Source organism: Diceros bicornis, chromosome 5 (assembly GCF_020826845.1).
Source record: "Diceros bicornis minor isolate mBicDic1 chromosome 5, mDicBic1.mat.cur, whole genome shotgun sequence".
Lineage (NCBI taxonomy): Eukaryota > Metazoa > Chordata > Mammalia > Perissodactyla > Rhinocerotidae > Diceros > Diceros bicornis.
The window spans coordinates 4526169-4550441 of record NC_080744.1 but is presented as its reverse complement, the minus strand read 5'-3'; the positions used below and the strand labels follow the sequence as shown (position 1 = coordinate 4550441).

The window sequence follows — 24273 nt, the reverse complement described above, 5'->3', positions numbered from 1 at the left end:
TGATTTATCAAGTATTCTGATGTTATTTTAAAGAAGAAACCGGATGGCAGTATCCTTCATAAAATAGCAGATTTGCAGTCTTTAAAAATTAGTAATTGCAAAGTAACACATATTTGTATGCATGATATTTGGACTAGTCTATGAATCCAGTATTGTACCCAGTGATCACTGCTATTCTAAAGTGAAGTTAATCATAAACCAGACAATGGGAAAGATTCAGGTAAAATTCACAAGGAGATATCTTTAACAAACTTTTAAAATTTTAATTCATCTGGCACTGAAATCTTGTCGTTATCTATATTAAGAACCTTTTTCCATAAGATTTCAAGTGCCTTGCATTTTTTCTCTAGATGCAATAGGTGCAAAGCAGCCAAGCACGTGTCTTCAAGTCACTTTTATTTTTCACTCCTGGCTTTCACTTAGAACAGACATCTGAGTTATTTTAACACTGGAACTTGTGATGAAATGTTGTCATCCATGCATCTTCTCTTTAATTAAAGCCTGCAGTTTCTAGGAAATTCCTAAAGTGATTAGTAGAAGATGTGTTTTCTGATGTAAGCATTAAACATAAATCAGACTTTTGTTGGTAACAATTTCAAACTTGAAGATGACTTAAAGAGATCATCTTACTCAGTTCCTCATTTGCATACAGAAATTGGTGTAGAGATGCTAGAATTAGACCCAGTGGCAGAATCTGAATGAATCCTACACTACAGTGTCCTATTTCCCTCCTATTCCAGAGTGGACCCCTTTTCACAGTTATAGTAAAAACTGTGTGTAGTGTTGTATCTTCATTAACAAAACTGCAGCTGAAAAACATGACCAAAGGCAGAAGTTCATACCTCAAAATTCATTAATTTACACATTTTCTAGGCTCTTTTGTAAGATGCAATTATGACTGATGAAAGGAAGAGCTTATATTCTCTTAGGAGACAGAGACAGAGAGAAAGAGAGAGAAAAGAGAGACAAATAGATATATTATTTAGGAATAGTAGGTTGAAATTGCTGAGTCCAGAAAAAAGGTGCAGATTTAGAGGATAAAAAGATTAGATATAGCTGGAGGTTTCAGAGAGAAATTTCATGAGGGAAATGGCCTTTGACTGTTGCCTTAAAGGTGGGAGAGAGTGGGTTCATAGAGGCGACTTTAAGCATATTTATGACAAAGGAAATGAAATTACAAAAAGCAGGGAATTCAAAAGTGCACAGGATAATGAACTGTTCACCTTGATTGGAATATGGTCTATGATCTCAGAGAAGGGTGGGGGATCCTGTTTGCCAATTCAGGAATCTGAACTTTGAGTCAGAGGTGATGAGAAGCCACACAGGGTTCCGAACAGAGAGGGAACAATCAATGCTCACTTTCATGCCTTTGCTACAGAGAATAGTTACCCAAGAAAATCATGTCCACTAGATTAATCCTTGGGCGAGAGGCAAGAAAGGGCAATTTTTTTTTCAGATGGACCTGGAAATAATGAGAACCACTAATATAAAGCAAACAAAGAGAAACTTGAGGTGATGGTTAAGAGGACGACAATGTTAAAGCTCTCGGAACCCACTACACTTTCTTGCCCATAACAGCTAGACAAGAATTTTCTGTCACTTGCAAGTGAAAGTATTCCTGCTCATAAAGGGATATTCATCTGACAGCAATGTTCTGAGGAGTAGGGAAGATCAGAGGTGGGGAAAATAGTAGGAATTTCTTGAAGGAGATAAAAGGGCCTACCTAGAAAATGACAGTAGCACTGGAGAGGCAGGCATGGATTCTGACAAGGTTTTGAGAACTAAAAGCTAACAGTGAGGAAGTACTATCTGTGTGTCACACACTACTAAACACTTTTCCAGCATCATCTAATTCAATCCTCAGAGAAATCTATGATATAATGGATGAAAATAAATCTCCATCATGACAGATATGAAAAATGAATATTGATAGAAATTATAGTTAAAGTATCAAAGATGGAATTTAAACCAGGTATCTAATTTCAGAATCCAATATCCTAATTTCCAAATGCATTCTGGGAAAAAAGGAAGACAGAATGGTGACTCTAATCTTGGTAACAGAGAGGAGGGAGGTCCTTTAGATGGGACAGAGAACTCAAGAGGAGAAAAAATAACTAAGGGGAATCACTATAAGTTTAATTTTAGTCATGTTAGATTTTAGAATTCATCAGGAAGCTAAGTTGAAATGTCACAGAAGCTGGTTGAATATCTCAGATACAAACGTGGGAAGATATGCACAGCAGTGAGAGTTTAAGTCACTATATTCCCAAGTAAGAGAGTGTAGGATAAGAGAACAATAGGACCAAAACTTGATCTGGAGAAAGGAAGAATAAATAGCAATAAAGACAAGATTGGAAAGTAAAAACAGAACTAGCATGTGTGACATCAAAAAAGACAGACAAGAAAAATGTACTAACAAGAATGAGCGTTCGCTCAATAAACATGGCCTTTGCATGGAGTCAACATTGTGAGAGAGAGGTAGGTAGGTAGGTAGGTAGGTAGGTAGATAGATAGATAGATAGACGTTAGAAAGAGAGATAGAGAGATGATAGATAGATACATGATAGATGATTGACAGATAGATCGATAGATAGATGTTAGAGAGATGATAGATAGAAAGATAGATATACATCATACACATTTATATCTCTCTAATAGTTGTATCATCTGCATCTATATCTGTGTGATCGATTGATATTCATTTATACCTTAGAGTTTCAAGTCAGCACTTCAAGTGAAAACATATTACTTATATATTTTAACTCAGCAATAAAACACTATATGTATCATTTTATGTTGTACACAAAGCAGTTAGCTTATCTTCAAGAAGAGACATCTTAAAACACTAGAATCACTGGAGAAAATGTTGACACTGCCTGACACTAAGAATAATGAACTAAGAATAACTGAATGAACATCAGATTACTTCTGCCATTTCAACCTGACATTTCAATACAAATAGTTGAAATGCTAAGAAACTGCATCTCATTTTTCTTAAATATTTTTCAATTCCTGCTTAATTTTTAATATTTTCTTCCCTTGATTAATTTTTGTATAATTAAACCCCTCAAATTAAAAAAAATGCTACTCGTTACATAATCTTACTAAAGGAAAACATTTCATTTCATTCATTGAGATACACTATCAAAGAACAAAATCCACATATTTAGTAATTTTCGAGAACCGTATTTGACTTCTTTCTCTTTGAAAATAGTGCAGGATTAAGAAGAAAGAGTAATTTCCACATTTAAAATAAGTCTAATAAGCATGAAATCAAGGGAGAATTTCTTACAATTTCACTATGCAGGATCAGCTTAAGTCTGGAAGTTTCCTTTTGAAGAACCTTTGCTTTTGCCTACTAGAATCGTTAGGGCTTCAAGAAAATATTCATTTGCCAGAAGAAAGAATTCATAACATGGATCAAAATGATGTGACGGAACAGCACAAAACACAGCTACTCCCCCCCAAACAGGATACAAAGCCAGAGACCTACGAAGAAAGCTTACAGGCACAGAGGTTCACGAAGATGAGTCAAAAAGCAAGCTAAAGAAATAAAAAGTATGTTGAAAAATACTTGCTTAATACACACAACTGTAACCACTACGATCAAATGAAGAAAAATCCTAGAGCAAAAGAATGAATGAACTACCATATGATCCAGCTATTCCACTGCTGGGTATTTATCCAAAGAACTTGAAAACACCAATGCGTAAAGATACATGCACCCCTGTGTTCATTGCAGCGTTATTCACAATAGTCAAGACTTGGAAGCAACTTAAGTGCCCATCAAGGGACGAATGGATAAAGAAGATGTGGTATATACACACAATGGAATACTACTCAGCCATAAGAAATGAGGAAATCCAGCCATTTGTGACAACATGGATGGACATTGAGGGTATTATGCAAAGTGAAATAAGTCAGAGGGAGAAGGTCAAATACCGCATGATTTCCTTCATTAAGTAGTAGATAATAAGAACAATAAACAAACACATAGAGACAGAGATTGGATTGGTGGTTACCAGAGGGGAAGGGGGGAAGGAGGAGGACGAAAGGGATAATTCGGCACATGTGTGTGGTGATGGGTTGTAATTAGTATTTGGGTGGTGAACATGATGTAATCTATGCAGAAATAGAAGTATAATGATGTACACCTGAAATTTATGCAATGTTATAAACCAATGTTACTGCAATAAACAAAACAAAACAAACAAACAAAAAAGAATGAATGAGACTGTTCAACATGATGAAGAGAGTAGATGCATTTAAGGGATGACAAAACCTTTCCCTGAGGCAGGAGAACTCGACCTTCTTTTAAAGTTCTAGCTCTACTCCCCCAGTAACCTGACAAGGGAAGAATATCAATTACGATTTTAGTCAACATTTCTATACTAAATTCCTCTGGTTTGAGAGGAATGTTAATATCTGATAGGAAGCCACAGCTTTGAGCTTGGTGTAGTGACTCTTGTAACTTCAGGGACTCTGGAGGTTATACCTAGAGGTTTGTTATAAGAGACACCACCTCCTGTGGGGCAGAGGATTCTGCCAGAGTTCTCATCCCGAAATTATGTGGATCTTGTCTCTTCATATGTGAGCCATCCTCTAGGCAGTGGCTCTTAACCTGCGGTAATTTTGCCCATCAGGGGACACTTGGTAAGCTCTGGAGACATTTTTTATTGTTAAGACATGGTAGGAGGGGCATGCTACTGGCATCTGAAGATTAAAGGCCATGGATGCCTCTAAATAGCCTAAAATTAGTGGGATAGCCCCTCCACACAACATATAATTATATTTTGGGCAGAATAATTCTTTGTGGGAGTTTGTCGTATGCATTGGGGACACTTAGCAGTATCCCTGGCCTCTACACACTAGATGCCAGTAATCTCTCTCCTCCTCCAATCAAAAATGTTTTCAGAATTTTCAAGTGTCCCCAGGATGGGGGAGTGGGAAGGCATGCTGTGGCTCCTGTCTTATACTGTAAGTGACTTTGATGCCATATGTCCCCGTGGTAGTCCCACGAGTTTGAATGTAGTTGAACCAAAGAAGACTCTCTGGTAGGTTATACAATAGAGTAGTTTACTACTAGGTTAAAAGCTATTAACACAATATAATATAATATAACCTAAAATAATATCATATACGCAAAATCCAAAAAGCTGTGGCTGGTATTAAATATTAAAATATGCTATTGGATCAAACAATTGATAATCAATAAAGACAAAATTGCTAACAATAACATGTATGCTAACATTTTATATGAACAATGCTTGCAGGTGGGTTAAACACTTTGCTAAATGTGTATCTTCTGCTGGAGGGACAGGAAATGCCATCTTCCTCTCACAATACTGGCCTCTAATTTCTCCCTCCTGATTGAGGTGATGTGCACCGACTGAAGTGCCTTCTTGACAATCAATTTCTTACACTGTTACCTAACTTCCGAAGTGCTGATGCACTTTTTTCCCTAACCAGAGACCCATGTCTTCTGCATACTTTATATTTTCCTCTGTACTAAGCCTTTTATCAATGATATAGTTAAAATAAATTGATCAAGTCACAGGTATGTTCATGGGTTGTATTATTGTAAACTTCTAGGTGTGATTTATTCTAATGTTTTATTATTATCACCTTTTTATTGTCATGGGAAAGGAGCACAGTATTTAGGAAATGCCTAAATTTCATATTTGGGAAGAATACATTTATTTTTGGATGAGAGATAAATTTCTTTTTAACTAAGAAAGATTAAAAGGCACAGAACTTTTATAGTTACACTACATATTTATACACGTGTTTATGTTCACCTCTCTTAGAGAATATATTTCCATAAAGTGAGAAAGGGAGGAGGGAGGGAAAAGAGGCAGCATAAACTTTCTTCATTCAAAATACATTTACCTTAATTACATATCTGACGGTTTTCAAGGAAAAAATATCTTTTTGGTATTATGGAAATGTTATAATTATCCACTTGAATTTATTTCTGCACTACAGGGGTGGGCAGAAGGACTTGGCTGACAGCATCAATAAACACAAGATGTGGCTGGGTCAAATTGTCAATTCTTTTAATCATTCCATTAAAACTGGCTGGTTCCTATCTCACTTCTCTGCATAGGTGTTGAAAATAAAACTTTTATAAGAGTAAGTCTTTCTAAACATTAAACTATGGTTGTATCCACATTAGGATAGCACCAGAGATGAAACAAGAGAAAAAAAATTATGCATTTATTTTCTTTACTGATCCATATACTGGATGAACTGATCCTCTTTCCAGGTAATCTGTGCTCAATTGCTCAATAAAGACATGGCATCTGTGCTCTACATTGAGAAACTCTCTAGAAAGGGAGAGATGTTATTTTCTTTGACAATCTCCTTAGATGGTTATCTACCCTGCCATCTTCTCTGGAAGAGGAGAAAACCAGGAGCAAGGAGATTGCCCAGCATGGCAGGGGCAGTTCACCTAAAGTAAATTCATCTTAAAGACTTTCTGCAAAAGAGCATATTCACTTGGGAAGTTCAATTTTCAAATATTCAGGAGTAATAGAAAAATAAAATGTTTAAACAAATCTGTTTTCAAGGCAGCTCCATTATAATTCCCCATTAAATCTACTGGGAAATGAGGTAAGATATATTTATATGATATATTGACTTGAAATAAAAATTCTAGAGTTTATTTTATGCAGTTCAAGTTGTACGCCATCTTATAAGAGTATTGTTTCTTCTTTTTTAAGAAAAGATCTTAACAACCTGGGGGAGAAGAAAAGTAGAATGGGAGAAAATAGCATAAATATTAATAGTGCCTCAGGGTTCAGTTGATTAACATTTCTAATAACTGCTGTAAACAACAAAGAAATGAGTACGGCCATTTCACTCAAACAAAGAGACACTGTGTAATAATGCTGAGTTCTATTTAATAGTCATTAGTGCTAAAATATGAAAAGTGAATGCTTAAAATACTATTTTCTTAGTAAACTTAAAAGCTTTTCCCAACTCACATTCTAGTCAAGTATATTACAGTTTCCCCATGAGAAGATGAAATTAAGAATTCCTTACCAAGTAGAGTTTTCACTTTAAACTTTGCCCAGGTACAGAGACCCTGCAAAGGGATCAGGCCATCAAGAATCTACAAATCTGACAAGTGTCGTGGTGCTAGAAATGTAAGAGTTGCCTTAGCCCACAAAGAGCTTAAACTATAGTAGGAACAGATCAACATTAGTTAGAAAAAACAGTAAAATAGGGTATAGGAGGAATGATTTGCAAGTAAGAAAATGGATTCTTTACATTAAAATATACCAGAACTTATATATTAAAATGATAATATAATAATTTCCATTTTGTGCTATTGTATAGTAGGCAATGTTCTAGTTACTTTGCAGAATTGTTTTAAATAAATACTAACTGAAAAATGGGAAACTTTTTTCTTTTTGGAAATAAGAAAAGTAAACCTCATAGAAATTAAGTTATATGCCAAGGGCCATACATATAGTATTAAATTAGTTGAACAAGGAGGCCATTAGACTGAGGAGGCTCTAATACCCTGGTGGCTTACAGAAGCAAACCAGAATCTAAGCCCATAAATGACTGAAGGCTACAAAATTGAAACTGAAGGACAACCAACCACAAACAGACAACTAGCTTTAAGCTAGAGCTGATCAATAATTTCCTTACTTTGCTTCAGGCTTTTCCCTATAAAAGTCTCTCACCAGCTCCTGTTGGTGGAGTGTTTCTAACCACTTTCAGTTTGGCACTGCCCAAATAGAATCAAGTTTTGCTCAAATAAACTCTTAAAATTTTTAACACGCCTCAGATTATCTTTTAACAATAGTAACAATTGATGAAAACTAGGATTCTTTGGGTCAAAGAAAATTCTTCAAATGAATGCTCTCTTCAAAGTTATCATCCTCATAGAGGACACAGTTGTATAATCTTGATGCTGTCATTACTTAAAAAATGTTAAAAATAACCTTGAACTTACCATTTATGTTTCTGATAGTCTTTTGAATATCCTCAAAGGTAAGTTCTCAACTTTGGAGGGTGAAATTATTTAATGAGAGTAAACCAAAGTTTACTGGAATTAAGTAATTTCAGTGAAAGAAGTGAATCCAATTAGGTAATAGAAATTTGCTATGAAAAGTATACAATCATTACAAGTACTTCTTCGTGTTGCTCACACTAATCCTATAGGCAATATTACGAGAGAGTTTTGAGGAAGGCAACGGTAAAATGATAAGCAATGGTTTTGAAAAAAGTATATTATCTAACACGTATGTTCACAACGAAGTCCTACTTTGAAGTTATAAGTTGTTTTGTGTGGACCATCAAGGAGGGCCCTTCTCAGTCACCAAGAGGCTTTCTAATAGGGTGGGACTTAGCCAGGACTTAAATGGGGAAAAGCAGATGAAGAACCAGTGGGAACAAGAGAAATGAGGACTAGGAGCCTAGCTAAAGAGAACTACCACACTGGTGAGTCTAAGACGGGATGGGCTGAATTGATATGAAAAATAGGAAATACCTCTGGAGAAGCAGGACTTTCCATGCTCCTGAGCTGGAAGCCATCTTATTGTTCTGCTAATTAGTTAAAATTCTTGTCCACTCACTTATAACTTCCTTTGGACAGCCTTTAACACCTTCCTGTGTGAAGATGGCAAATGGCTTCCTTGTTTCCTCTTTTATCAATAGTTACCTTGTCTCTCACCTAGCTTTAGACCAGTCTCTAGTCACACTATTTTCAGAGCAATTTTCCTTTTTAAAAAATCCACAAAGTAGCTATATTTGTTCAAAACAGTCATTCCATATATCTCAACACTACAGAAAATTACTCAGTAATATGTCTAACAACAATGAACATATATGTTACAGTAGATTCCAATCTGTTGCTAATTTTCTTTTTCTTTATAAGGTCCATGATATTCTGCTTTGGTAGAATATACATTTTGATTGAAAGTTATTAATATGTACTCTTCACTAAATTTCTTGAGAAAAAGAGTAATCAATAAAGCCCTGATCTGTGGCTCCCTACTCCTCATCCAACTGGTCTTGCTTTGGAAACAAATAAGGAACATGGGTTTCTCAATAGCCCTGATTATTTTCTTTCATAATTTTTCTTCATTTGGAAAATAGAAATTGTAAGTAGTGTATGAAATCTCATTTGCAGATAGCTGAAAGACTCTCACTTAATACAATTTAACTCTATCATCAGTCTTTGGTTTTCAGTGTATATTTTATACCTCATAACAGAAATATCTTTAATGCAGGCACAACAAATGTGCATTTATACATAAAAAAGCTTGAATAATAAAAGTGACATTCACTGCAGCATATCTTCTCCAACTGATTTTCAAGGAAATGTACTTCAAAATATACTCACTTTACTAAAAGATTTTGACAGTGCTTTGAGATGAAACCATTTAAAGGATAGTTTTTATTAAAAATAAAATGTTATAGTTTATGAAATTAAATTCACAGTATATAATATTATAAGCTTAAATATACTTACATAATACAAATATAAGGATAAGAAAAACAATAATTTCTTTCAGGAGGACAATAGGTATATCTTAGTTTCTTCATTTAATATACATATTTGAATATATTCATCCAGTGGCATTTTTATTTAATCAGTATTCAAATATCAGTACTCTAATGAATAATAAAAAATTGCCTTTATTACTATTACTTTGTTTAGGAAATTGTTCTAGTTTTGTTCAATAAGCTCTATACATACTACGATTTTTAAATGATATGAGTCAATTAACATACATAACTTTTTTTATTTTCAATGATTCTATTCTAATGCTGCTTCAAAGAAAAATGAGCTAGAAAGTTAACAAAAGAACTTGCACAAAAGTTCCAAAAACATTTGAATGAAATCAAGTAATGGCTGAAAATTTGAAGGACTATTATTAAAACTTTATATTGTACTTTGAAGTTTCTTCTAGCAATTTTTTAAAAATTTAACTTTAAACCACTATTTTTCAAAATCTTATATTTATATTTGCAACTTCCTATTCTGGTCCATATGATTTGTGGTAATTGGCAATTGTAGAAGTTAAAAATATTGTAGAATAAATTTCGCTTTCCAGGAATGTGCAATGTGCACAAGAATTTAATAATTTACACTGTTTCACTATGGTGATTAAGCTACCCAATGAAGAATGGTGTAGAATACCTCTAGGCTTCGATCACTTGCTAAATTGCACTCCACCTACACATTTTAAGAAGCAAATCAATTTGAGATAGTAAATAATTCAAAAAGTTTTAATAAAATGATTGCTTTATAATCTTAACTCAACATTAGCTAAGAATAAATCTCATTTGTAGATTTAGAACATTAAACTAAATGGACTGTTCCATTATTTATATAATATGGAACTATATATACTATTACTTTTATTTAGGCCCTTACAGTCTACATTCATCAAAGTCCTACATACAATTACTCCTGTGCTGCTTTCGAGGAAGACTGGCCCTGAGCTAACATCTGTTGCCAATCTTCCTCTTTTTCTTTTTTCTCTCCAAAGCCCCAGCACATAGTTGTATATCCTAGTTGTAGGTCTTTCTAGTTCTTCTATGTGGGACACCACCTCAGCATGGCTTGATGAGCGGTGAGTAGGTCTGTGCCCAGGATCCGAACCAGTGAACCCCGGGCCACGGAAGCAGAGTGCACGAACTTAACCGCTATGCCACTGGACTGGCCCTCTCCTATGCTCCTTTTGATGGGCTATTGTTTACTTGGACACAAGTAAAACTAAACGAGGAAAAAAATGTGCCTTGGAGATACCAGATTTTTTTGGTTCTTATTTATTATGGCCATCTCTTTTTCATTCTTTTACATTTCAAAGCAGATAAAATTATAAATAAGTATATGTGTGTGTATATATACACATATATATTCTGTGTGTGTGTGCGTGTGTGTGTGTGTGTGGAAAACAGACTGTCCCAGAATTTGCCAACGTAATAAACATTTAAGAAAGGAGATCTTAACAAACTAAAGTGTTTAGTTCAAGTCCTGTAAAAGGTATTTCATAAGAGTCAGAATAATTTGACATCTTCTTCCTTCATACACTTGGATAATTTTAGGTATCAAACTATATGCAACAAGTTCTTAGATACTTCTGCAACCAAGATAATAAAAATCAGTCATGCAAGAAGTATGCAATGTATATATTCTTATTCCATTTGTTATCATAACTTACATTTACTCAACACATTTACTGAACAGCTATAATGTAAAATATATTATGCTGGGAATACAAAATATATAAAGCAGCTTGTTAGCTGCAATAATGTAACTAATTGCTGAAGATGATATAAACACATGCATGCATATGTATGTATATGTGTGTGCATATGTGTATGAATTAACTTAGTATTTTATATTCCATATGAATACTTCTTCCATGTAGTATGGTTATCCAAGTTAAGCACAAATACCATACTTTTAAGAAATCAATATAAAAGAATGTTTACCATTATAAAAATATTATCAGAATTCCTGCATTATTACTTTTGCAGGAATAAGCCTTAGGCAGGCATGCAGGCTGGACCTGCTAGCAGAAATTATGTGCCTGGAAAATCAACGTTTGATTCACTGAGGAATATTCTGGAGTTGTTACCAGTGATTTGTACCTGGCAAACACTCAGACACATAACCAGATTCTTCAGAAGAGTTGGGAATACATGAAAGGGAGCATCTTGAAAGACATGATGGCATCCTCACCTAGCTGACAAGACTGCTGTCATCCAGCTGACTTCCTGATAGGCCTGGGAAGCTTGCCTCTGAGAGTAAGTGCTGTTAGATTACACCTCCTCTTCTGCGAAGTCATCTGGGGATGCAGATCTTCTCACATACATTAAATCAACTAGACTTTGCCTATGTCTATTGTTGTCTTTTAGTCAATCACATCTTGTGACACTAGAGACTACTGTGCCAGTATTTATTGTCATCCACTATTATTGAATTTTAAAATCTTGTGCTGAACTTAACATTTTCTATGGGACTGATTAAGAAGCAACAACAACAACAAAAAAGGGAAATTTAGCTCACCAATAGAATTCTGGAGATTAGTATATTCTATGGAGATTGAAGATCCTGGTTCTTGAAACTTTAATTCAAAATTCCCTAGAGCTGCTGGGTTCCACAGCTTTTCTTTGTATCAGAGCTTCCTGGAGACATGTGAGCAGAGTGAAAACCAACTGCCCTAATAGCCTTGGGAACACTGAAGCTCGTGCAGACTCCGGAGGAAGCACAGAATCCCGTGATTACCAACAGGAATGAATGTCCCAAATTGTTTCAGCTTCCTCTGCGGTCACTTGAGGGTTTCTCTCTTTTTTTGGAGAATCGAGGAGAGGTTTCTCTTATTCTTTTTTCTTTCTAAAACCTGTTTTCACATGAACCTCCTACCCATGAGCTTATTGTCATAAGGATAAGGGCCAGTGGGGAAAAATGCAATACCGAAGGGCTGAACGGAGCTTGCTATCTAAATGCTAGTTGCATTATTTGGAGAAAAAACTAGTAATCAACTGGAAATCAGCCAAGGGATTTGACAAATATCAGTTTGCACATTTACAGGACAAATAGCATACTGGAATTTGAATTTCCTTAGAATAGGGACAGGGAATGGTTGAGTAGCACCCAGAACCTTGCTCCTCTCCCTCTCCCCCACATACTTTACACATAAATGCATTTGTTGTTACCTGTTCCAAACATAATCCTTCCATATCTCAATTATTCTTTCAAATTTAAAGTCAGTCAATTCAATCTGCCAACATCCTGAAGTCTAATATCAAAATAGACATTTTTGGAATAAATTCTATTTTCCATTTTCTGAGTTAGAGAAGAACCACAGAAAGAAAACAACATCATCGTTTATTGAAGTGTATAGTTTCATCCAATTCATTCATTGTCTTGAAGACTTTGCCACCATGTATTTAACAAATAGTTTATCAACTGAAATTAGCAGCAGCACTACTGGAGTCTGAACAGACTATGTTTACCTTGCTTCTCCTCTTTCAGCAATATTTGCACCACCTGCCATCCGAGCTCCAGGGCATCCTCTAATAACCCAACACCAGCGACACTGTTAAACTTCTTCTTAAATTTGTGAACTTAGGTACTTTTAATACTAAAAGCAAATAAAGCACACAATGTCTACAAATTTTTTTTGTTAGAACTGTAACTGATCTCACTAAAAATACTTTAAAATCTTTCATATTCAACTCACAGTTAAACAATTATCTGTTAAGAAAGTCAAGTAAAAATTCAGCACCTAATATCTGCCTGAATTATCTCAATATTTGTAGATAATTATGTAATCTACTCAGAACTTCAGATATGCAAACACAGCATTTCAATGATTAGGTCTCCACAATTTAAGCACAGGGATGCCTTAAAATAGGTGGATAGTTTGGGCAAAGGGCACACAATTGCCTGAAGTAGAAACATGAACTGAAAACAAGAGTGTTATAATCCGAATTAGCAATTACTTCCAGTCTCCACTTTGCTTCATGGCACACGGCCAGTTTTTGATCACTAGGGTTGTTGACTCTTTGGCATTACCCAACCACCTAATGACTCTTTGGCATTACCCAACCACCTAACACCATCATAATCATCACACACACACTAATACAATTCTTTTCTATTAGTGTGTATTAGTTCAAGTAATAGGCAGATTTAGGGAAAATTATAGTTTAAATTGGGTAGCAATAACGTAGAAATATTTTATCCTGATCCAGTTTCAAAAATCACCTCATTTTACAGGTAGAATAATGGTAGCATTTCTTCCCTGGTCCCCCAGTAGAAACACATAGAAAAAAATTTACTTACACTGCACGATGAGCTGCACCAAGGCTTCTCTTGGTTTCACATTAAATCCATTGTACTGGCTGGTCTGACATCTGTACATTCCCGACATTTCCCTAGATACATTCACAATCCTCAGTGTTCCGTCATAACTCTCCATCTGCATTGACCCATCAGGCATTGCAACTTCCTTATCCGCTCTAGACCAAAGGATGATGGGTTTAGGTTTTCCAGTTACTTGACATTGCAGTTCTATTGTGTCTCCTTCTCTGGTGACCAAAGGTGATTTTTCCTGTGGAACAGTCAGATTGGGTGGAACTTGAAATGGGAAAAAGAAAATTTTTCAAGGTTAGTATAAACTGGTAAAGCATATTCAAACACAGAAAATCATAAGGAAACAATTTCTGCTGGTTGAAGAAATGTGATAATTCAGATGAAAAAAATCATAGAGACCTTGGGAATAAGGGGCACATACTCCCCCTTAGAATATTCTGAATTGTTTTCATGGAACTCCCTCAAATGAGGTCTTCAAACATTAGCAAAATAAATAAAGCATTAAATTGGACCGTAAATGGTCAACATGAGAACAATACACTCAATGACTTGTCATTATCAGCCATTAACTGGGTCTTTAGAATCTGCCTTTCCAGAAGAGTGATCCCGCCAGCTGAGGGTAGGATTCAGCTTTCAGTCTTCTGCTTCCTCCACTCTTCCCTCTTATCCAAGGACAAGAGAGGGATAAGAGGCATTGTAGACTTAGCAGACACACTAAACACAAGTAGCAGGAGAGGGGAAAAGAAGAACCTCTGATATAAATCAGAAGTTTTGACTCCAGTTTAGAAACTTGCCAAATTGCTAATGTTTAGGGTTTGTTTTCTCCCCAGTGGAAATGGAATGGAACAATTGACTACAATGCCACTCTGACAATCCACTGTATTCTTCTCTTTCGGGCTTTAATATTTTTTGACATTTGAATTTCAGAGAATTTCACATTAAGACATTTTTAGATCATTGTAAATAGTTTGTCATGGTTTGTCACTATTTCTGTAAAATTAACTTTAGGTGAATTTTCAGAAATATATTTCAATGATATAAGAATTGTAATTTTCTCAAGTAAAGATAATTTCTGATTTTCTGAAGATATTTATGAAAAAAATAGAGTGATTTTACTGGAACTTACTTTACTGTGCTGGAATATATTTATGTTAGGGTTTAGTGAAAAACATGAACCAGTAAGAGGCAAGTACTACACAATGAGTTTTCTTTTAAACAATATAACCTGTTCCATTGGAAGACTTTTATTCTGTATACAAATGTATATGAATTAAAATGTATTTATGCAATAGACATCTATCAAAAAAGCATGGGCTAAATTAGAATGCCAGAATAAGAATAACCAGAAATATATGAATAATTCTATCCTTCCGATAAATGTCATATGCTCCCTTTGGAGGTAGTACTGCAGATGGATGAAAAGGCAAAGGATTTGTTCTCCCTGCTAGCATTACTGCGCTCTAGTGCCCGGGAACAAAAACAAACATAATTAATTTGTAAATTAGTTTTCAATGAATGTTGAAATGTTGTTTCTCTTATTATACGTAGAGAAAAATAAATTCAAGTCCAAAGTGATATGAGAATTAATTATTTTGCTATTTAAGTATCTTCAGGTCTACTTTTTCATTTAATTCCTTCATTTACTTCTTATTTAAAAAAAACTAGTTAAATAATACATAGCATCTTAGAAATTAGAAAATATGAAACATGAACCACCAATTTCTTGAAGTAGATATATACGTTCTAGGAGTTGGCAATAACAAAATATATGTTTAAAAATGGCTGCATTTTAAAAATCTACATGATTAAATAATTTATTCTTGTAAATATAAACAATTAAATGATTTAGTTAAATAACTTGTTCTTTTTTGAAGTGAATCACAAGGGAATGATGCAATTCCAAGGAGCATCTTGTAACAATAGGATCAGAAAGAAGCTGCAATTTTTATTCACCCTCCATGAGAGAGGACACAGAATAATAGCAATAACCTCAATATTTAACATTAATTATGTCCCTACTATATGCCAGGCATAGTTCAGGATTTTACATTTTCATTTAATTCCCTTGATAATCCTAAGGATCAATTATTTAATAATGAAATTTAACAACTGGGAACACTGAGAATAAGATAGGACGAATACTTTGAACTGAAAAAAATCCAAATTGAGGCCAAATTACAGCAGGCGGCCAATGTAGAAACATGACCCCTGAAGCAGCTTCAATAAACTACGGCATCTGGAATGAACAACCTGAGTTAGCACTGGACTCCTCTCCTCCTGCTCACGGCCGCTCTGCTCCTCTGGGCAAACTGGACCAATTTCCCTGCCCATCTCTTGGTCACTGTCTCAGGCGCAACAAGAAAGAGTCAAGGCAGAAATGTGAGGGGGTAAATAACACTTATTTTGCAAATATCCTATCTATCTATTGTATATCTTATATACCTATATCTATCTTAAATATCTGTATCTATCTATATTAGAAAATTTCCCATACATAAGTCAGAACTGCTTATAAGATAAACCAATCCAAATAAATATCCAAATTTTGATAAATTTATGTGAAATAAATGAAATTATGAATTAAAAGATTATTTAATGGAGTGTTATTATTTGACATCTTCCATCCTCTTCTCTTCCAAAAACAAGCCACATGACCTTGGCCAAACTTCACCACTCTGAGCATTAATGTCTTCATTTTTTAAACTAAGAATTTGTACTTTATGAGCCCCAAAGTTGTTAATATTCTAACTATAGGAACAAATAGTAAAGAATTAATGATAGAAGTGGTGCTAAATGAAAGTATTTATTTCCTGACTTAATAAGATGGATATTTAAAGATCTTATTACATTAGGCATTCTAATAAAAATTGATCCTTGACTAGCTATATTTTTTATCATGCTAAATAGTTCAAAAATTCTTTTTAAATTTGTTTGTTATTCATTTCTTTAGATAAACTTTCCTCTCTATGTAATCAAAACTACAGAAATGTAAACCTCAGTTTTAATCTAAGTAACTTACAAATAGATTTTTTAATAAATTAGACCAATTTTTGCTAAACAGCAAAGTCTAATTAAAATATAGTGTATTCTCCATCTCTTCCACGAGGTCTTTTAAATCTTGAAATCAGAGTTAATCCTTTCTCTGCAACTCTCTTGGCCAAGAAGACCTTACAACTTCTCAAAGTTTTTATAGGCTCCTCTCTCTCTGTCCACATTAAATTTTCCTTTCTCTAGCATTCTATACTCAACTCTGATTACTATAAATTTTTCTATTAGGAGATCCCCTTTGTTCTCATGAATTTCTCTGCTTTATATGTTGATAATATAAATTCTAACTTTATCCCAAGACTATGATTGGAGCCTATTTGTAGAGTCCCAAAGTCTTTCAAATCCCCAGGCCTAAGCACTATTTATTTCTTGACTTAGTGGAGAGTTAATTATCAACACATCTCATCTGCTGATTAACAACCATAGAGCTTTCTTTGTTTTACCACTTTCCCTTCCTCACCACTTCCAATCAGCTGCCTTGGTTCCTCTATCAAAAAGTCTCTCATATCTGCCTATTCTTTTCCTGGTAGAAGTCGTCACTCTCTCTTCTTGTGACAGTGCCCTAAGTGGACTCTTTGTCACCAATCTAATTCCTCCAGGCCCCCGCTACCCTGTCATAAGCTTTATCATCATAAGTACAATTCTGCTCACGTCACTAGGAAAACTAGTATCCTCATTGAGAGTGCTCTTCATGACACTGCTTTAGTAAAAAAAAAAAATGAAAGCCTGACGGATTTATTAAATAAATCGTAGTACAGTCACACAAGAGAATACGATGCAGTCTTTTTAAAGGATGATGTAATAGGCCTACATTTATTGATAAAGATACATATTGTTAAGCAAGAAAAGCACGCTAGTGAATAGTATGAATAGCTGTAACTACTATTAATAAGTGAGTACAACATGTTGCTGAGCAGTATGAACATTAGCATCAAATTTTGATATAAAAAATAAATATGCCAATGAATGTTATATATGCCCATGAATGTTAACAGGGAGCTTCTTTAAGGGGAGAATATATATGATTCATTATTGTATTGTCAGCATCCAGCACTCTATTTTGCACATGATAGGAACTCAGTAAAAAGTTTTACATCGAATGTACAAATTAAGACAGTGAGGCAGTTGTACCCTGATTCAGGGAAGAGAAGGAGACTTATATGGGGAAAAATCTAGATGAAAAAAAAGGCCCAGAAAGAACTATACCAAAACACTAACAGTGGTTCTCTCTGAGAGTGGAGTTATTGGTAAATTTTATTTTCTTTGTATATTTTCCTTCTTTTTCACTCTCCTACAATATGTGCAGTGCTATCAGCATATTTCAGGATATAAGAAGCCCAGAAGAACTTAAAATGTTAATGCAATCTATTTTCCAAAGCTCATTTGATGAAAACTCCACTTTTTAATAACACAAATGTATCACTCTAGACATGGTGTTCTGGACCACACAGTCTGAGCAATGCTCCTGTAGAACAGCTCACTCCTATAACCCTCATTCACCTGCAGTTTCACTGATGAGGGAACATCAGTGCCCTGAACAAGCAGTTCTTTCCCATGTTCAGCATGTCTGGTCCTTGCTGTCTTCTAGCACCCCTGCTGCCCCATGTGTTGAGATTCAGGTCAAACATTACCACTTTTACAATAATGTTGCCTACCCCTAGGTGGAGTGGGTGGTCTCTCTTCCTGAGCACATGTTACATTGTATACCCATTCAACGTGTTCTCCTGGCTTTGCCCTACATTTTCTCCTTTGTCTGTATCCCTGACCAGACAGCAACCTTGAAGGCACAGAATTCTTTCTCTTTCACTAAAGCCTGCTGCCCTCCTTTCCTGCTTGGCATAGACAGGAAGTCATGAGATAATTTAGGAAGGAAGGGAGGGAGAGAGGGAGAGAAGGGTAAGAAGGAAAGAAGATAAAAACCATGAACATAATAGAAGTAAACCTAATAGATAAAAATCATGAACATTTTAGAACAAAAGTGATAAAAAACAATGAAATGTAATTCTACAATTAGTTGCCCATACAAGTTGTAGAATCTTCTGCAAAATATTTTGTTAGTATAGATTTCAGATGTAGTCGATCTTGGGATGTGTGGGGTGTGTGAGAGAGTTAAGAGTCAAAAAAGGACTCTTCCAATTTTCCTTTTCTTTCTCTTTTCATTTAAAGATTCAGATACATAAGCTATAAATTAAAAACAAGAACCACAACAACAGAGGAAAGAGCCAATTTGAGGATATGCCATTTAATTTTGTCACGATATTTTTTTATGTCTTTTCCCTAATCAACTAAATTATTTTTTCTTAAAATATTGTCCCCCAAAAAAGTGAACTTCTTTATTAAAAAATAAATTTAAAACCTTTAAAGTTTTATTAAAGGTTTTATTAAAGACAAATTAAGTCTCACAATGGAAACAGCAAATTAAGTAGAAAAATTTGACATCTGCACCTTGTGAGATCCACATTTATTCCTAATGTACTTGATAGAAAAATGTCCCTCCAAGTAAAAACACAAAGATACATTCTCTGACGTGTAGTCTATAGATCGCCCTTCCTTTAATTTTTCTTATCTGAAACACTATGTAGGAGATGCTATCATCAGAGAAACTTGAAAAACATGATATGGCATCAATGTTTCTCATTCCAAACATAAAGAAATAGACAAGTAATTTGAACAAACTGGTTTTCTGTCAACTCTTCCACTGTATCACAGACCATAAAATAAAACAAGTACAGAAAATGAAAACATTTTTATTTCTTCATGGGGAAGGAAGCCAGGAGGTTTCATCTTTAGTCTTTACTCAGAAAACGACTGGCTTATTTTCCTAACTCAAAAGAATGCAGGGTAAGGATAGTTCATCTGAACTATATAAGAAAATATCATGCTGTGTGAAATAGAGACATCAGAATATGCTTATTGTGGACTTATTGGTTTAAAATATATAAACATTTACAGTGTACTTTAATAGTAGATATTGAAACAAAAGATATATTTCTTTCAAGATAAAAATCATAATAAACTAAATAATAAGTAGAATTGTCTCCAGAAGAACAATCAGACTCATATTTTCAAGAATCCTAAAATAAGTATAGCACTAATTTCATTATACTTAAATTTTAGGGAGAAACAGTTTGCAACACATATGTATGTTCTGAACTAGAATGTACAATCTATATATAAAACATAAATCAATTAAAAAGATTCAAAAGAATTGTGTGTTTATGAAAGTGCCTTCTAAAAGTCAGAATTCGAGAATTCTCATGCTGATCAGATCTATACAAACAAATGTAAAAAAGTAAGACTCATGGAAATACTGAATTTGTAGCTATAACTAATTCAAACGAATCAGATCCATTGTGCTATTGTAATCTTCAAAAACAACAGGTGAGTTAAAAAAATTTACTACAGACTTGATGTGAGTTTCATCCTTGGTGATCTGCTGACTTAGGGTTAGCAATATCCTTATTTCAGATCACACAGTGCTTTAGGAAAGACAGCCTCTCACACTTGAGTCTCTCTCAGTGTCCGCGTCAGCAGTTCTCCATCTCTTTTTTGCTGATACATTACAGATTAGCTTTGTAAGCATGAGACATGCACATGGATATATTCAGATTTCGAAGTTTTGAGAAATCACAAAATAATTTGACATGGAAGTAAAGAACTGAACAGTTCACAACTGCAACAATTACCAATGACAGATCAGTAATGACTTCTCATGATGGACTATGGGATAAGTAACTTAAGCCATTGGTTAAGTGAAATTGTCAGCATGCTTGTAACTCCACTCATTTCTCTCCCACTCAAGAAAATATATTCAGTGTAAGTGAGAATAATATCATTACTGAAATCTGTGTTTAAAAATCTCCATACATTAATATTGGAAATATTCTAATCATGGTGCACCTCACAGCTGATTTGGACACATCACTAAGATCGGAAATAATTGCCTTAATACGTGAAACATAAGAATGTGATGTTCTGTGGCCATTGGGAAATATTCATACGACAATATAAGGCAAATTTGAGAACTTCCTTCAACTTAAAAATAATTCCAATCCAAGTCTCCAAAATACTTCTTAAACTAATAAGCTTAATGCATTTTCTTAATAATTATGATTCAATTAAAATATATAGAAAAGTGTGCTTGAAAGATATTGACGGTGACAAAAGAAATCCAACATGATAAGACTCCTCACTTATTAATGGACCTGCTGATGTTTGCTTCCTTTTAGAGACCACGAGTGGTAAAATACGATGTTTGATGAAAGACAGCAGCACTCTACAGTTCATTTCTCATGGAAGGAGTAAAGATTGCTAATGGATACTAGAATCAATTCGTTTTATAAAAATACAAAGAAATAATATGGTGAATTATATGATATACAGCACATACGATGTTTTTGTGGTTGTTGTTTTCAAATATGTAGAACTTCCCTGAGCCACAGGTTAATAAAATATTACATTGCATTGCTAAACTTCTTTCTGGATTATCATCTGCCATATAAATAAATTACTAAAATCCAATTGACTGATGTCTTTTCATCTGCTAAAAAAGTCTTATCATTTCTGAATTAATCTTTCTTAAAAATCCTGTCATTCTACCATTCGAATATCTTCAGTAGGTCCCCATTTTCTAGAATAGGTCTAAATCCCATTGCTTGTTTTCCATCTTACCTGCCAACCTTATTAAGCCACAGTGCATCTAGGAAAAGCTCTCTATTCAATTTAGGCAGGTCTTCTGGTCTTAACACGCTTGGCACATTCCCAGCTCCACACGTTCCTTCTTTCTCTCCAGGAATGACTTTGGCCTCATAATACCCACCCAATGATTTTCCATTCTTTTAAGGCCCAATTTAAGTTTTCTGTTCTCTGAAGCCTTTCCTGATTTCTGTATCTTTTATTCATCCTCTACATCTCTGATTACAGTGTGCCAATTTATTCTACATGTATCACGACAAAATGTGCCCTCCCCTACATATGTAGCTAAAATGTCCTGAGGTCAGCACCGGGATTTTTCTATTTCCTCAGTAGTTCCCACAACACGTGACATTTTAAGGGATTTTAGAGCACTTAATAAATTCTTGATTGAGTGATGGAGCACCAATTAAGGTTACTAAGCAACCAAAGTAAGAATCCTATTGATGGATAATCACCTCTTGATTATCCAAGGCTTAATTATGAAGGATATGAATTTCAAGATCATTTTTCACACATGAACTCTTTCTATTTCTAATTAAAAACAAAAACAATAGGTTTTCGTAAAGTTAGCATTTCTACTAGATTTTAATTTGGTCATAGTACTGACACAGGGAAGTAAAATGTTGGAAGCATTTGGTCACATCAAATAACTTGTCCATGCTATGGCTCTCCTCTATCAGCAGTAAAGAAAAGGCTAGTGGGCTCTACAATAGAAGGTCCACGGGACCCTCATTCTAAGATTTGTATTACTTACAGTCTCGTGGGTAAATCACGTCTGAAACAGGCACTTATTTTAAAACATGTCCTCACACCAGATAGTAAGCCTTCTGTTTTTGTCTATGATATAAATAAGCATAAATACATCTCTTACCACACTCTGTAAATCAAAACTGCCCTTTTTTGCACTGACACACACTTTTTTTTTTTCTTTTTTTTAATCACTCACCTATAATAAATCTGGAGATACTAACAAGACAGGACTGACAATGTTTTACAAATCTAGCAATAGAGCAGAAAGAAAGTACATATTAAAATCAAACATGAAGTTAAAATACCACAGTATTTGCATCTGGAAATTCTAAGAGGAAATGTACATGCACACACATACACAGCGCTTATTTCTGAAAGAGCTGAAGAAATCTTATTACAGTGGTATTATTAGTTATTTGAAACATATGGGGAGAAGCAGGATCCTGGAGGGCAGCAACACGGAGGGTTTAGTATTGGAAGATGGAGGACCACGCAGTGCCATTCAATCAGGAAAACAGGTTTGGCAGGCAACATCTGTGGCTGTTCCAACTTCCCTCTCCCAGCAGGCGTTGCTATGGCACAAGAATAGTCTCTGAGGGATTCAACAGAGCACAACGTATAAGATGAAAAAACAAAATAGAAAATCCTTCTCTGAGTGGCATTCATATTTCTCCTGCCACACAAGCTATAAGGCCGGTTGCAAATAAACACAGGTTCTATTCTTGCTGCCTCATAAACAGATAAGTGAATGGGATCTTAGGCTGGGGTTGCTTATGTGGCATTTGGTTAAGTTTAGTTTTTAAATATCTTGAATTGCTATGATCATCACATAATTTGGATTTCTAACTTGAGCTTATAATAAAATATTTTCTAGAATCATTAAAATAAATCTGCATTAACAAGATAATTTTCTTCTAACCTCTTTGGGAAAAGATATGAAAGCATTTCTTTTTTCTCTTTTGAACCTCCCTACCCTGACTTACTGTCTGTGTTTCTCACGCACTGAAATACAGGAATGGATGATGGTCGTTGATTAAGTATGTAAAGTAGAAAACTTTTTTTTTTTTTGAAACAACTAAATAAAAAAACAGGAGCAAGACAGTTCTGCTTGCTAGTGACTCAAATTATGTTAAAATTTTAGCAAGCTAGGAATCTGGACTAAACTGAGAATACTGGGAGGAATATGGATGCAAAAGCAGCACTTTTTTTTTATTGTAATGAGAACGGAGGTATCGTAAGAGGTAAAAAATCAAATAAAGTGCTAAGATCTTTAATTAGTAAGGTATGACTAGGTCATTTGATGAAGAGATAATCTATAACCATTTTTGGGAAATAGGGGACCAATTTCTCAACTTAAATCTCTACTGTTAAGTTCCATTTCATGTTTGGTATGTTTGTTTTTTTTTTTAACAATGCAAAGGAAAGCTGAAAAACTACAGTTATTTGGTCATAAGCAACGACTAAGAATTTCAACTTTAAAAGTTGAATATTGCATTCTACACATTATACAAACTAAAAATAACAAGCAGGAGAGAGTCCCTATAGCTCAAAAGTTAGCTCAGAGATCCCCAAATTCCTGCAATTCTTATATTTCATAACATATTTGTGTCCTTGCCTACTTGCTCTTAAAAATGGTGCTGGGATTTATCCAAATACATTTATATGTGTGTATAAATGCACTCTCCCTGAAATTAATAGCAAACATTCTGGGAGTAACAAAAGCAGGACTGCATATACGAAAACTTTTGCTCTATGCTAGGGCTAATAACAATTCATTTTAACACAGATTTTTGAGCCCCTTCAATAGGCAAATATGCTTGAGATAAATTAGGCCATTCACTACCTTCAAAAATTACACTATGCATTATGGAAACTGATAAATAGGGAGGATTCTTAGTAACTTAGTAATTGCTCATAATTATTTTTTAATC

At 34.6% G+C, this 24273-nt stretch overlaps 1 protein-coding gene across 1 annotated transcript in view; it reads right to left on the bottom strand.

Annotated features, from left to right (window-relative positions):
- The window catches only part of MDGA2 (MAM domain containing glycosylphosphatidylinositol anchor 2), a 786958-nt gene that overhangs the window by 173966 nt on the left and 588719 nt on the right, over positions 1-24273 (bottom strand). The window contains exon 8 of the mRNA XM_058540638.1: positions 13820-14113. Coding sequence (XP_058396621.1) covers positions 13820-14113 — 294 coding nt within the window. The remainder of the gene's footprint in view (positions 1-13819; positions 14114-24273) is intronic.